The 16,001-nt window shown below is 40.0% G+C and overlaps 1 protein-coding gene across 3 annotated transcripts in view; it reads left to right on the top strand.

Annotated features, from left to right (window-relative positions):
- The window catches only part of RYR3 (ryanodine receptor 3), a 265,417-nt gene that overhangs the window by 106,445 nt on the left and 142,971 nt on the right, over positions 1 to 16,001 (top strand). For all 3 annotated transcript variants that reach the window (XM_088671165.1, XM_060273292.2, XM_088671174.1), the window contains exons 19-27: positions 647 to 839; positions 5,028 to 5,244; positions 5,428 to 5,532; positions 7,454 to 7,557; positions 10,478 to 10,561; positions 12,590 to 12,749; positions 13,132 to 13,279; positions 14,611 to 14,816; positions 15,443 to 15,617. In XM_088671165.1, coding sequence (XP_088527291.1) covers positions 647 to 839; positions 5,028 to 5,244; positions 5,428 to 5,532; positions 7,454 to 7,557; positions 10,478 to 10,561; positions 12,590 to 12,749; positions 13,132 to 13,279; positions 14,611 to 14,816; positions 15,443 to 15,617 — 1,392 coding nt within the window. The remainder of the gene's footprint in view (positions 1 to 646; positions 840 to 5,027; positions 5,245 to 5,427; positions 5,533 to 7,453; positions 7,558 to 10,477; positions 10,562 to 12,589; positions 12,750 to 13,131; positions 13,280 to 14,610; positions 14,817 to 15,442; positions 15,618 to 16,001) is intronic.

Here is a 16,001-nt window from a genome sequence, read left to right as displayed (position 1 = left end):
TACTCTTTTTTTTTACAATTAGTTGAAGTCTTATTTATATGCTATGTTTTGTTACAGAAAAGCTCTTTCCACAAGAGCACTATGATCTTTATTTATTCATTCATTTTCTATACTTCCCTTCATTTCAATATCTCACATTGTTTTTTACAAGAAAAGCCATGTAACAATAAAAATACACTAACCTCTCACAAAGCATTTATAAAATAAACAGAATAAAAAAGGAGGTGGGTGGAGCAGCAAGGACGAGAAATATGAAGGGCTGAGGAACAATGATTACTGTTCTTTGACAGTAAAATAAAAAAAAAATTTGCTTGAACATCATGAAGTGTGTACATGTCAGAATGTGTAGGCCAAAACAGAAGGACATAATTTCCAGCTGTGGATGTTGGCTTTGTTTAAGCATTGTTCTCTGATTTATGAGCTTTGATCACACATCTCATTTGTTTGCCTATTAAATTAGAAGCATATGGAAAGGAAATGAAGGAGCAAGGTCATTTGGGGAAGTTCTTTTATTTTAAGCAAGGTTATATTTTGAGTTCGGAAGAAAACAAGGAGCTTTGAAATGCCACCAAACAAATCACATAAGCCTTTGCAAATATAGTTTCAAAGTCAAAAACTTGTCTTTCTGTGAATGCCTGCCTATTAGGTCGAGTGCCCAGAGCGGTGGCATCTGTCAATCAGCATTTGTTAGCATCTGAGGACGTGGTCAGCTGCTGCTTGGATTTAGGGGCACCCAGCATTTCTTTCCGCATTAATGGGCAGCCTGTGCAAGGAATGTTTGAGAACTTCAACACGGATGGACTTTTTTTCCCTGTGGTGAGCTTCTCAGCTGGTGTCAAGTAAGTAGACCCTTCTTTCAGATAAACAGTTTGTGTTTTGCCAGGCTGTTTTATTGAATGCTGCCAAATGTGGTCATGGCGTCCTTCTCCTGAGGTCCTTTGCAGCTGTCAGTCCTCAAGAGAAAAACAATGTTATGTTGAAACCCTGACTCATAGATAACGGACAATGAAATATAGAGTCTTTGACACCTCTTGTCTTTGGTTTGAACTCTTCCCAGGTTGGCACTGAGCGAAGCCACTTTTATTTAATGATTTGTTTTCCTCCCATGACCTATGTGGAATGATTTAGGTCTCTGTCATTTATCAATGGATAAGTGTCTACACATAGCACCACACTTGGCATTAACTGAGAACTTTGTTGGCAGCAGCAACAAGAGGTCATACTCTCGTCTCACCTAAAAATATTTAAGGAACAGTGATGAATCAGTATGACTTATACTTCACTGCTCAGTTGCATTAAACAATACAGAGGTGTTGACTTGGTACCTTTTCCAAGCTCTAATATGATTTTTTTTATTATAATCATTTCAAAAATCCCTCCTTTTATTTTTATTTTTTTACAGCCACTTACTAAATCAGTGATAGTCAAGGTGGTGACCTCCAGCTATTGTTTGTTTGCAACTCCCATCAGCCCTAGTGAGCATAACCATTGGTCCGAGAGTTGTATTGGATAGGAGTTGTAAACCAACAACATCTGGAGGGCACAATGTTACCTACCCTTCCTCTGAACAGTTTGGGACAATGATATCTGAAGACTATCTTCTCCCAAATGGATCTGTTCACACACTTCAGTCTTCAGAGAAGACTGTCCGTCCCATCTAGAGCTGAGGTCTGATTGGTGGGTTTGATGGACAGGGCTTTCTTGATAGTGGCACCCAAGTTATGGACAACATTGCCCTATTCGGGTCTCTCCTCTGTATGTCTTCAGGTGCAAATTAAAAATGTGCTTCTTTAGATTGACTTTATTTCAGTGAGTTCATTATTTACTTGCGATGCTTTAACATTCAATTCTCTTCCTGCTCTTGTATACGATATTTTCCTCTGTATCTTTCCTCTGTTACTGCCAATATTCATAAAAGTTTTATTGAGGTGGTTTACCATTTTGGGGCCTCCATTGTGGAACTAAAAGGCAGCATAATTAAATAATATGTGACTATTACTAAATAAATAAATAGTCACATACACTAGAATCTGCATGAAAGGGAAACTAAGAGATGAATCAAAACATTTTGGAAAAACTATTAGAAGACAGAGAAGATTTCCTGCGTTTGTAGATCATCTCTGAGGTAAACCTAGAAGAAAATCCCATAAGCACAGGGGAGTGAAGAACATTTAAAAGGATTGGGGTAAATCATTTTGTTGACCCTTCATTTACTAAGTAGTTAGGCAGACAGTCTGTGACTCTCTGTGGCAAATAAATATTATAAATCAGCCCAAGGATTATTTCATGTGCCTAGGACAGGCATCCCCAAACTGCGGCCCTCCAGATGTTTTGGCCTACAACTCCCATGATCCCTAGCTAGCAGGACCAGCAGTCAGGGAAGATGGGAATTGTAGTCCAAAACATCTGGAGGGCCGAAGTTTGGGGATGCCTGACCTAGGAAGTCTGTATGTGGTGGCTTTGCCACTTCATTTCCACCTTAGAAACTATTTGTCTGCATCAACTCAAGGAAAAACAAATCTGCAGTATTATTCAGCAAATCTGAATAATGGTAACTGTTAAGATATTCACATATGTGTTACTTCAACCAAATGGCTTTATACAGGAAAATGAGTAGTAAACTTGCTACTGGTAAACTATATATCTCAAAAATAAATGTATGAAGCCTGAGTAATATGTTCAAGTTCCCATGTGGGTGATTATTTGAAACGCAACCACAGCTAAAATGAGGCAAGCAGTTCCTTGAGGCTCTTTCCCCATGCAGTTTAACCATTTCAACCACAGTGGGATAAGCTACCAAAAATAGGATTTGCAGTGATAAGGCCTTAAATTGTCAGATTTTCTTGAAGAGCTTGAATGTGTGTATGGATTAAATGAGACCAGAAAACCTAGAATTGTAAACAACTACTTGCCTATGGCAGGTAAGATGCACCTGCATGTAAGCAAAGAGGAATATGTGTGGGGGGAGTTGTAAAGAACTGAAACTTCCTTTCATTCATTTCATCATTTTCACTATGCAAAGGCAGGTGGGTAAAAATGGTAGACTTCTTTTCAAGGTTGTCTGAAAAGTGAACATGCAGAGCAATCCTAAGCATGCTTACTCAGAAGAAGTTAGACCTACTACAGTATGTTAAATGGGGCTTAATTCCTAGTAAGTGTTTTAAACAAACCACAGATTTGCAAATCTGTTTGAAATAGGTTAGAAAACAGTTTGAAAGTACAAGATTAGGCAAATCTTCCTGAAAAGGAGAATATTGAATATTGTACAGTAAGTAAGGATTCTTTGCAGATAATTCAGAAGTTGTTACTAGTGGCAGAATTTAGATGCCAGGATGCTCACTGGCACAACTGAGAGGGCTTATGTAACACACATTGTGATAGAACTGCACTGATTACCTGTTTTATAGCCTTTTATAAAATTATGCATGATATGGAGAAACATTTTTCTTCCTTTCTCATAACACTGAAACTTACGCTCACCTGAAGAAACTGAATATTGGAAGATTCAGGACAGATAGAGTAATATTTTGTTGGAAGCCGCCCAGAGTGGCTGGGGAAACCCAGCCAGATGGGCGGGGTATAAATAATAAATTATTATAATATTATTATTATTATAGTTACAGGAGACAATTTCATGAGGGGTGGAGAGGGAAGAAAGCCCTGGCACACAATCTGAAGTCTTTCCACGAGGCTTCTACTGATGGCACTCACTTGCAGAACATAATTCTGAAAACATTAAAATCCTGCCTCAGTCATAAATGTATTTTGTGATGATGAAGTTGTATATTGAATTGTGTTGAAAAGGAGTTCTGTTACATCACAATATAAATACTGTAAAGGTGTGTTCAGTTTCCTTAGATACCCTTAAGTCTAACATATAAAACAAAGAAGGTTCTTAATATTTGAAGCACATCTGTCGGAGAATATATAAATTTGAATATAAATGCACTGATTGCAGAGATGCAGACCCAAGGCTAAAATGAAGTTAGCACTAGCAGATTCATCTACTTCTTGCTAAGAGAGGGTTCATGAAGCTCAAGGGTCCAGGTGTGTTGACATGAAAAGTCAACATCTTTGAAATAAATGGCTGGTGCTCTTTGTAATTGAACAGGTGTTGTTGTTAAATAGTGGTGCTGCAGGGCCGCCTGTATCTGAAAACTCACACTGTGTCACAGAAAAAAACAATATTCGGCATTTGACATATTCCTGAAAGTCATCCTAGGAAAATTATGTAAAATGGCTAGAGATGTCATCGCAGCTGCTCAGGCAGTTGGAGAAAAGGCCTAACAAAATGTGTTGAAATGAATGTTATTATAATTTGTGTCAGTTCAGCAGTGAACTGATATTCTATATTAGTTAAATATTGTGTATAACTATTTGAATAAATGTTGACTCAGTAGTCTTGTACTTCTCAAATGAACTTGTAGTTGATGAGAACATATCAGTGTCAGAACCTCTGCTCACTTTGCATCTGCTACTTTATTGCTGATTGAAAGAAAATAGTACAGTACTGTAGAGCCAGAACAGGGAATCTTGTTGTTATACCATTCCTCCCACTGTCCAGCCACCACTGTGACCGAGCTGGTGGAGGCAGTCTCTGGTTTGTGTTGGAGAATCCCAAGACATACTCATAGTAGATCCATTGAACCTAATAGACATGTTACCCATCTTCATTGATTTCAGTGTGTCTAAGTATTAATAGCACTGAGTATCACAAATAGACTTTTGTCTTTAGCTTACTTGATTGCATTTGAATATTCTGCCATAGACACATATCATTTATCATCTGTAAAAAAGTTTTCCAGCTGTTAGAAATTAATTTTCCAATGAATAAAGGGGAAGTTTAAAATAAAGAAGCATGCTTTTCTTTACTGCAAATGCTGCTTAATTAATTTGGGTGTGCATGCGCAGGAATGAATGTTCAACGATAACATTTATATCATCATATGAGACCCCAGTTATTTTATTTGCTTAAAAAAAATTCACCCTCTTGAAATATTATGCTTGTTCCATTTGCAATTGTACAGGGTACGTTTCTTAATAGGTGGGCGCCATGGAGAGTTCAAGTTTCTACCTCCTGCTGGCTATGTGCCTTGCTATGAAGCTTTGCTTCCAAAAGAGAAGATGAAACTGGAACCAGTTAAAGAATATAAGAGAGATTTGGATGGAGTTAGAGATTTGCTTGGTACCACACAATTTCTCTCCCAAACTAATTTCATCCCTTGTCCAATTGACACCAGCCAGGTATGTTTAATTGAAAACATCAGTATGCATATGTAATTTTTTGTACGTAGTTTTTTTTTTTGTAGCACACCACTCCTATGATGTATATTTTTTTTACTTGCTATCTGATTATTAATAAAACAAACGAAGGATATCACTGTTAATTTTTTTGGTCTCATTTAAAACTCGCCTATTTTCTTCTAGATTGCTTTGCCTTTCCATCTTGAGAAGATCAGAGACAAGCTTGCTGAAAATATCCATGAACTCTGGGGAATGAATAAAATAGAACTTGGCTGGACTTATGGCAAGGTACAATTTAAGAGTAATTCTAATGAGGAGAAAGGAGCCTTATGCAGGAAGACCCTGGAGAAGTTACAAAGAACCACAATCATAGCAGATGGCGGTGAAAGCTATTTACAAGGTTGAAATACTGAAAAATCATTGTAGTTACAAAATAAGGCCTGCCTTCTTCCCTTCCAGAATATGACACACCATTGGTTAAACTGGTGGGATGTGGAAGATGCTGATGATGTATTCCGCCATTTTTAAAATAAAAAACCCTTAGTTTAATAGAAGAAATAGGATGTTTATACATTTACTTGTATATGGGGTAATATGGAATACTGCAACATAATTTCCATGTCATGTATACAGCCAACATGTTTTTAATCTTACATATCAAAGTTTTTAATCTTGCATATTTAACTTAGTTACAGTGGTGAAAGTGGTGAAATTATTGGTATGGGGACACAGGAATGGCTTGTAAGAGTCATGTGGTCTGAGCTGCAGCAAGCAGCTCAAAACCTCTTCACATGTCAAGCTTCTTAGGTAGACGGGGGGGGGGGCGAGGCAAAGGCTTGATTACCTAATCTTTCCAAAATGAACTAACCCTGGTGGGACAGCTTACTCTATGGTCTTCATCCTCTATGGTCTTCAGCTTAAACGCATTTGTTATATGAGGATGGTTATTCCACAGATACTAGGTTCCAACTAGGAAATACCTAACGGTAGTCCTGTTTAGGGAAGTTTTTAGTCTGTGATATTTTAATGTATTTTGATGTGTGTTGGAAGCCGGTCAGATGAGCGGGGTATAAATAAATTAATTTATTATTATTATTATTATTATTATTATAGTAGAGAGGAGCACTGCTGTTGTGGGGAGGCTCCAGTTCTGTCCAAATGGACAGTAAGCTACTGCTGGAAGTCTTGCTGCTGGTGGTAGCCAGTGGAAAGGCCTCAAAATTATTACTATTTATTAAAATTGTAAAAGGTAAAGGACCCCTGGATGGTTATGTCCAGTCAAAGGCAACTATGGGGTACAGCGCTCATCTTACTTCAGGCCAAGGGAGCCAACGTTTGTCTACAGACAGCTTTTCTGGGTCATGTGGCCAGCATGACTAAACCGGTTATGGTGCAACAGAACATCATGACAGAAGGCAGAGTGCACGGAAACACCGTTTACCTTTCTGCCTCAGCGGTACCTATTTATCTACTTGCACTTGTATACTTTCAAACTGCTAGGTTGACAGAAGCTGGGACAAAGCAATGGGAGCTCAACCCGTTGCAGGGATTCAAACTGCCGACCTTCTGATCAGCAAGCCCAAGAGACCCGGTGGTTTAGACCACAGCGCCACCTGCATCCCTATTGCATGCCACCCTTCATCAGAAGATCACAAGGCGGTTCACGACATAAAAATACAAAATGAGATCATGAAACACATAAGAACAAGAACAAAAGCCAAAACAAACCAATAACCCCTTTTCCACAAACACATTTCAAAGGACATAGAATGCTAATTAGCCAAAGAGAAACATTTTCACCTGAAGGCGAGCCTCATGCCAGGATCTCTTGCTAGGAGTCCATATACCACATAAGTGTTTTCTGCACAGCTATAATCTCTTAATAGTGACAGGGCACCGTGAAGCAGGGTTTATGGAAGCTTGGACACTGCTGGATCTTAAGCCCTGTGATTCTCCCAAGGAACCCAATCTTTAGGCCCCTCTGCTATAGCAGCCTGGAAATGATGTACCAAAAAGGGGGTAAAATGCCTTCCACCTTCTTCCCTGGCTGGCAAGAACCTTCAGGACTCTGCAACTAGTTAACTCCTTGTTTGGATTGTTCTGTACCTTGCTAGTTGAAGACTCATGTTGGAAGGTTTCCTAAAGTTTATCTGCTGGGCTGCCATTGTTCTAAGGTTACATACAGTCTTTCTTGTATTTTACATTATAGATACGAGATGATAATAAAAGACAACACCCTTGTCTGGTGGAATTTTCAAAACTACCTGAAACAGAGAAGAACTATAACATTCAAATGTCAACAGAAACCCTGAAGTGAGTTATGAAATGGAAGAATTAAAAAACCACTATAATATATAGTTTAATTCTACAGGAGAACTCTATGTGTTGTCATTGTTTTGGAAAGTGGGTGTCATATATACAGTTAGGTTCATATATAGCACATAAGAATGTCTGTGCACTCTACAGGCATATGAGGAGGAGAGGGGAAGTAATATTATGCCAATGTATCCTTTCATTCTTGCTACAAATTTAGAAACAAGCAGTATGATTAGTCCCTTTTGGAGTTATGCAGTTATATTGAATGGAAAATAAAACATTTTGCCTCCTGATCCCCCATGTCAGAGTCCTACCTGGAATTTAGTTTCTTTTAAGGAGGGCTTCTAGCATTTTCCTTTCCTCTACTCTGCCTCAGTTCATTAGACACTTAGCTTCATTGTTTGGTAGAAGGTTGAATTAAAGTGGAGAAAAGCAGCCCATAAAATGTGGACACTAAGATAATTCTTGCTGTGCTATAAATCAATAATGTTCTTTATTTTAAAGGTAAAGGCAAAGGGACCCCTGACCATTAGGTCCAGTTGTGACCGACTCTGGGGTTACGGCGCTCATCTCGCGTTATTGGCGTACAGCTTCCAGGTCATGTGGCCAAAATGACAAAGCCGCTTCTGGCGAACCAGAGCAGCCCACGGAAACAGCGTTTACCTTCCCGCTGTAGTGGTCCCTATTTATCGACTTGCACTTTGATGTGTTTTCAAACTGCTCGGTGGGCAGGAGCTGGGACCGAGCAACGGGAGCTCACCCTGTCGCAGGGATTCGAACTGCTGACCTTCTGATCAGCAAGCCCTAGGCTCTGTGGTTTAACCCACAGCGCCACCTGCGTCCTGTTCTTTGATTTACACGTTATTAATTTTTTAGTGGAAAGTGAAATTATATAATAGAAAATCTAATAATCTATATATGATGTTGGAAATACACATTATTTATAGTAGCAATGATAGCATGACAAACAAATAATAATACGGTAATAATAATAATAATAATAATAATAATACCCCCCCCTATCTGGCAGGGTTCCCCCAGCCACTCTGGGAGGCTTGCAGCACATATAAAATGTCAAACATTAAACATTTCCAGATACATGGCTGCCTTCAGATGTCTTCTAAATCTTTTGAAGTTTGTTATCTCCTTGACGTCTGATGGGAGGGTGTTCCACAGGGGTGGTGCCACTGCTGAGAAGGCCCTCTGCCTGGTTCCCTGTAACTTTGCTTCACGCAGTGAGGGAACCACCAGAAGACCCTTGGAGGAGGACCTCAGTGTCCAGGCTGAGTGATGGGGGTGGAGATGTACCTTCAGGTATACTGAGCTGAGGCCATTTTAGGCTTTAAACGTCAGCGGCAACACTTTGAATTGTTCTTGGAAACATACTGGGAGCCAGTAAATATCTTTTACTGTTATATGTTCACGGCAGTTGCTCCCAGTCACCAGTCTAGCTGCCACATTCTGTATTAGTTGTAGTTTCCGGGTGACCTTCAAAGGTAGCCCTACACAGAGCCCATTGCAGTAGTCCAAGCAGAAGATAACCAGAGCATGCACCACTCTGGTGAGGCAGTCTGTGAGCAGGTAGGGTCTCAGTCAGTGCAGCAAATGAAGCTGGTAGAAGAACTTTCACATTGTTGATTTATGGCCATCGTAATAACCAGCAAATATAATTCAAATGCTTTTGTTTTAAAGTAAGTTACCACTGTCAGAATACATTATACACATTAAAATGGAGTCCTGTGTGTATGAACTCAGAAGTAAATTCCACTGCATCCACAAACTTAAAATCTCTATAATTTTTGAGCTAGGGAATTATATATATGCTTTAAGCTGCCCAGAGTGGCTGGAGCAACCCAGCCAGATGAGCGAGGTATAAATAATAAAACTATTATTATTATTATTATTATTATTATTATTATTATTATTATTATCATTCTAAAAGAATATTTTTTATCAATGTGCTTCTTCTAAATATGACTGTGGATAGGAACTGCTAAGTTGCAAAATACTCAGTTTCATAGAATCAGCAGCCAGAGACGGTTTGGATAGGCACGCTAAACCACATGCAACGAGGGAAAGCAAAATCCTTGGAGTCATTTCCCTTGCCTACTTAAGGAAAAGCTGACTCCCTGTGCATATAGAGCAACCAGACCCTTAGTATGAACAAATCCCATGCATGGGATCATAAAAAAGAATTTTTTAATAAGACACATCCCCATGTTGCTATCTATCCCAGGGGTCAGCAAAGTTTTTGTGGCTTGGGCACGTGTGTGTGAAAACGCTATTTCCGGTGCTCCTTCCGGCGTGGAGGAGGCGTGTGCAGCTTCCTATTGGTTGAAGCCAGCCAGCGTTGTGGGAGGGGGCCCTGCTCTGCTCCACGCCAGTGGGGTGGTGTGGGTCCCACAGTGGGCAGTGGGGTTCCATGGGCTGGTTAACTGACCCCCCCATGGACCACTTTTGGCCCATGGGCCTTAGGTTTCTGACCCCTGATCTATCCTATCCCAGCTTGCTGCAGTCTTGTGAGGCCAGGGATAAAAGGATAAAAATCATACAAGGCAAAGGGAGAAACCACACTGGACCACATATATTATTATAGCACATGATGATGATGATGATGATTAATGAATTTATACTCGGCCTTTCTATAAACATGCACACTCACTCAAAATCGACACAGTACAAAATCGAAGTAAAACCTAAGAACATGACAAAATGCAGCCAGCAAACAAACAAACAAAAACGTGACAAGCAAAACCAACACCAGTTAAAAACAAACAAACAGTAGTTTTGTAAGCAGAGGGTTGGGAGTTGTAGGACTGGACTCTCCTCTCCTCCCCTGGCCCCAGTTTCTTTTGCCATTTTAACCACCCTGATGGATACCGCGTTGTATTTTTACAAGTCACTTTTATTTTTATAGAACGCTTTTGGCCCTTGGGTGTCATGTTGTTCACATTAATCCAGGAGCAGAGGAAGATCTTCAGAAAATCAAACTTCCCAAAAAGTAAGTTTGTTTATAACTGTAATGACTGCTCATCAATGGCTCCTCCTCATCCTGGAGAGTAGTGACTAGTGGGGTGCCACAGGGTTCTGTCTTGGGCCCAGTCTTGTTCAACATCTTTATCAATGACTTGGATGATGGGCTTGAGGGAATCCTGAGCAAGTTTGCAGATGACACCAAGTTGGGAGGGGTGGCTAACACCCCAGAGGACAGGATCACACTTCAGAATGACCTTAACAGATTAGACAACTGGGCCAAAGCAAACAAGATGAATTTTAACAAGGAGAAATGTAAAGTACTACATTTGGGCAAAAAAAATGAAAGGCACAAATACAGGATGGGAGACACCTGGCTTGAGAGCAGTACATGTGAAAAGGATCTAGGAGTTTTGGTTGACCACAAACTTGACATGAGTCAGCAGTGTGATGCAGCAGCTAAAAAAGCCAATGCAATTCTGGGCTGCATCAATAGGAGTATAGCATCTAGATCAAGGGAAGTAATAGTACCACTGTATTCTGCTCTGGTCAGACCTCACCTGGAGTATTGTGTCCAGTTCTGGGCACCACAGTTCAAGAAGGATACTGATAAGCTGGAACGTGTCCAGAAGAGGGCAACCAAAATGGTCAAAGGCCTGGAAACGATGCCTTATGAGGAACGGCTTAGGGAGCTGGGTATGTTTAGCCTGGAGAAGAGAAGGTTAAGGGGTGATATGATAACCATGTTCAAATATATAAAAGGATGTCATATAAAGGAGGGAGAAAGGTTGTTTTCTGCTGCTCCAGAGAAGCGGACACGGAGCAACGGATTCAAACTACAAGAAAGAAGATTCCACCTAAACATTAGGAAGAACTTCCTGACAGTAAGAGCTGTTCGGCAGTGGAATTTGCTGCCAAGGAGTGTGGTGGAGTCTCCTTCTTTGGAGGTCTTTAAGCAGAAGCTTGACAGCCATCTGTCAGGAATGCTTTGATGGTGTTTCCTGCTTGGCAGGGGGTTGGACTGGATGGCCCTTGTGGTCTCTTCCAACTCTATGATTCTATGATTCTATGATTCTATGATTTCATGTGTTGTTTATGTGATAGTTATTTGTAAATTGCTGGTTGAAAATGCTTCATACTTTTCTTTTAGCAATATAGATTCATAATTTTTGAATTTATTGAAGAGCTGCTTTTCCTTTATAGAAGGTTGGGAAACTGACCGAAAATACCACCTTGTTTCAGAACCCAAGTATTAAGACCTCAGCTGTAACACCTTTGTGTTAATTTTAAGGAACTAAAGAAGAATAAGCTGTGCATTTACCTTCTTGTTTAGAAGCCTGTTGCATCTTCTGAGTTTACTGTTTCTTGAAAGAATTCTACCTCCCAACACATCTTTTGATTTACCAATTTTGTTATAAAATGAAATCTTTTTTCCTGTTTAACTTCCCTAAGTCTGGACTCAGCTACATTAGTAAAAAAAAAAGTGTTTTGAATGTGTTATTAACATGCAACACCAGATGGCGATGGAGAGTAAAGAAAAATTCTATGTGATTTTCTATGGCGTTTTTTCCCCTGTTTGTTATAAGTGATTCAATTTCTGACTCATTTATAGCATTTTTTCCCCTGTGTGTAGATCTACCCAGAGTTTCTTTAAAAAGCAAAAAATAGCCTGTAGGAAAGCTCAGAGGTGCTTTTCACCCGAGCTTGTTAGCCTGTTTGCCTGTTGGCAGCATAGATTTTATTTATTGCCCATAACCAGTGCACATCACCAGAGTGCTTGAGAATATCTGGAATAGTGCAATGGGCAGCTGTATATCATGGATTGTTTCTGGCCTGTCTTCATGTTGTGTGCACATAAGATACAGGGCATTCCAAATAGTTCATACTGTATATTTAATTGTATACAGTAATACCGGTAGGAAGAATATTTCACTGACACCTCCTCTCATAGCACGTTGTTTAATTGTTACATTTGGTTGAAACATATAGCTGAGTGGCTAAAACACACTGATTCTAGCTCCAAAAGTAACCCTCTATCATTTCTGCTGGTTTATAGTTACATGATGTCAAATGGCTATAAGCCAGCACCTCTAGATCTTTCTGAAGTGAAATTGCTGCCTTCGCAAGAAGTGTTGGTTGACAAACTTGCAGAGAATGCACATAACGTCTGGGCAAAAGACAGAATAAAACAAGGTTGGACATACGGCATCCAGCAGGTAAAGGTAATTTAAATAATATTTGGGTGGCATTAGGATGAGGGTTATGCTTAATTTAAAGTGGCACTACTGGGTTATACACTTAATTCTTGAAAAACCTGTCTTCCTCAATGACTGCTGTGTTTGTCTGAAAGCCTGTGATAACCGAGCTATGATAGTATGATCATTCAGCAAATCTATTGCCAAAAAGGTATTTATGACTGGAATTGGACTTTCATTGGCCTTGAGTATAATCTTAAATTCAGACAAATCTGTAGTGTGATGCTTCCATGTTTTGCTTGCCTTTTATTTCTTGTGTTTATATCTAGATTTCTTTTAATTTAATTTTGCAGAAAGAATCTATAACCTGAATCCTACATTTCTTATCTGTACCCTTTTTTAGGATCTCAAAAACAAACGAAATCCCCGACTGGTGCCATATACATTATTAGATGAGCGTACTAAAAAATCAAACAGAGATAGCCTTCGTGAAGCTGTCCGCACCTTTGCTGGTTATGGATATAATATTGAACCACCAGATCAAGAAATAGGCAAGTCTTGCTGTGTTATTATGAACAGTTGCTATAGTATTTCTAACGTGCTTTGCCATCTATCTCAGCTATTTCATCTTCCCAACAGTATTATCATTTTTTCAGCTACATGTGGATTGAACTAGATGTTGCAAGCATTGGTTCACACATTCTCACATTCTTCTGCCCTGTTTAGCACTCAAAAAGCAGAGACATGTAGACAATTCGCTAACCAATTATGCCAACAGGAATCAACCTATTAAAAAATGCATGTTTAAATCTGCATTTCGATCATTCAGAGACTGAAGGGGCATGCTTTGAGTGACTGATGAATTCACTGCTCCTACCCCGCTCTTCCCCATGACAAAACACCCTTACCTTGAGAGAGGGAGAGGATGAACCTCTCATATGTAGAGGAAGCAATGTGTGATGCACTACCACATCTCCCTTCCCAAAGTAAAGCTTTTGGGGCGTGGAGCAGCAGGGAGTCGGAGGACAGGAAGCACCCAGGGGGAGAGAGCAAGATCCAGTTCAAGGAGGGATTGCTCTAGGTTGCTTTAAAGGTAAAGGTACCCCTGACCGTTAGGTTCAGTCATGGACGACTCTGGGGTTGCGGCGCTCATCTCGCTTTATAGGCCGAGGGAGCCGGCATTTGTCCGCAGACAGCTTCCAGGACATGTGACCAGCACATAGCTGTCAACTTCCGGATTGGAAAATAAGGGATCAGCAGTGGCACGGCACCGAAAGTCGCTTCAGCGCATGTCCAGACATGCCCAGAAGTGACTTCCGGTGCCGGGCCGCCCGTGTCCGCATTTCTGGCCACCAGAAATCGCTTCTGTGCAGGTGATTTTTGGCCGGCAGGAGCTGCTTCCTTATGAATACGGGGGAATTACGGGATATTTTGCTATTCGAGATAACAGCGGGAAATGGATTTAAATATGGGGGTTTCCCGCGAAAAACGGGAGACTTGACAGCTATGGGCCAGCATGACTAAGCCGCTTCTGGCGAACCAGAGCAGCGCACGGAAACGCCGTTTACCTTCCCACCGGAGCGGTACCTATTTGTCTACTTGCACTTTGGCATGCTTTCGAACTGCTAGGTGGGCAGGTGCTGGGACCAAGCAACGGGAGCTTACCCCGTCGCGGGGATTCGAACCACCAACCTTCTGATCGGCAAGCCCTAGGCTCAGTGGTTTAGACCACAGCGCCACCTGCGTCCCTAAAGGTTGCTTTAGCACCTCTGTTTTGTAACTGAAGCTACAAAAATACTGGAATATTGTTTAAACTAACTTAGATTTTTGGTGGGTTTTTTTGTTTTTGCTTTTGTTTTTTGCTTTCTTCTGTCTTTCACAGCTGACCAAACGGTAGAAAAAGTGAGCATTGACAAGATCCGTTTCTTCAGAGTAGAGCAGTCTTACGCAGTTAAGACTGGAAAGTGGTATTTTGAATTTGAAGCTGTAACAGGAGGAGATATGCGTGTTGGGTGGGCAAGGCCAGGCTGTCGGCCTGACATAGAATTGGGTGCTGATGACCAAGCATTTGTCTTTGAAGGCAGCAAGGTTGGTACATTTGATAATAAAATTAAGTAAATAGGTCTGTAGCTAATTGCTATGGTTAAACAACTACTACAAAAATATGGTTCACACACACACACACACACACACACACACACACACACACACACACACACACAGTCTTCTGTCCAAGTTTATTATTTGTTTAACAAAATTTATATATCGCTTGATTGTTTTTGGTTTTTAAAAAACATCTCTTAAGCTGTTTACCACAAGCATCACCAAAAGTGTGGCCGACATCCAGGCAGCATTTTCTGCAGCTGATTGCTTACTTGTTTATCCTCTAAAATAAAAATAAAATAGAAATATTCCTTCCAGTAGCACCTTAGAGACCAACTAAGTTTGTCATTGGTATGAGCTTTCGTGTGCATGTTTATCCTCTGTTTAAGAAATTAATTTTGATTATGAACTCACATTTACACACAAAAATACCACTTCACTTGATATTTAGGTGTGACTTCTGGGGACATTTTGAATTTATTGCTCAGTGCTAAATTAATAGTCAATTCTGCTCCTGTCTTGACAAAAATAGCTTCTTTGTTTATCTTCTTTTACCTTTCTCTGCAGTGAATATGTTCCGACACACACATTTAAACCTGCTTGTTTTCCAGGGTCAACGTTGGCACCAGGGGAGTGGCTTCTTTGGACGAAATTGGCAACCAGGAGACGTAGTGGGTTGTATGATAAATCTAGATGACAAATCAATGATATTTACTCTGAATGGAGAGTTGCTTATAACCAATAAAGGTTCAGAACTTGCTTTTGCTGACTTTGAAATAGATAATGGTAAGCAAATTCTTTGTTGGGACAGTGCTACTAATTGAAAGGAAATAACGAGAAACCTGAATCTTGCTCTAGACTTTAAATTCTTAGCGTACAAAAACAATGATTAATTTTGGGGGTGTTCCACACCTTCAGATTTTTAACTAATAGACATTGGCTGTCCATCAGCCTTCCCAACCTTCAGTGAAATAGCTTAATTAAGAAATGCATCTGTCATTTCCATTCAAGCAGCCATGTTAGCTCGTTGCACCTTAAAGAAAAACAAATCTATTAGGCAAAAACTTTCATGTGCTACAGTCCACTTCATCGGACGAAGTGTAATTCTAAATTGGAAAGCATATATATATATATATATATATATATATATATATATATATAATAGGGCAT

This window comes from Zootoca vivipara, chromosome 1 (genome assembly GCF_965207765.1).
Source record: "Zootoca vivipara chromosome 1, rZooViv2.hap1.1, whole genome shotgun sequence".
NCBI classification, from domain to species: Eukaryota; Metazoa; Chordata; class Lepidosauria; order Squamata; family Lacertidae; genus Zootoca; species Zootoca vivipara.
This window is presented reverse-complemented; position numbering and strand designations above follow the sequence as displayed.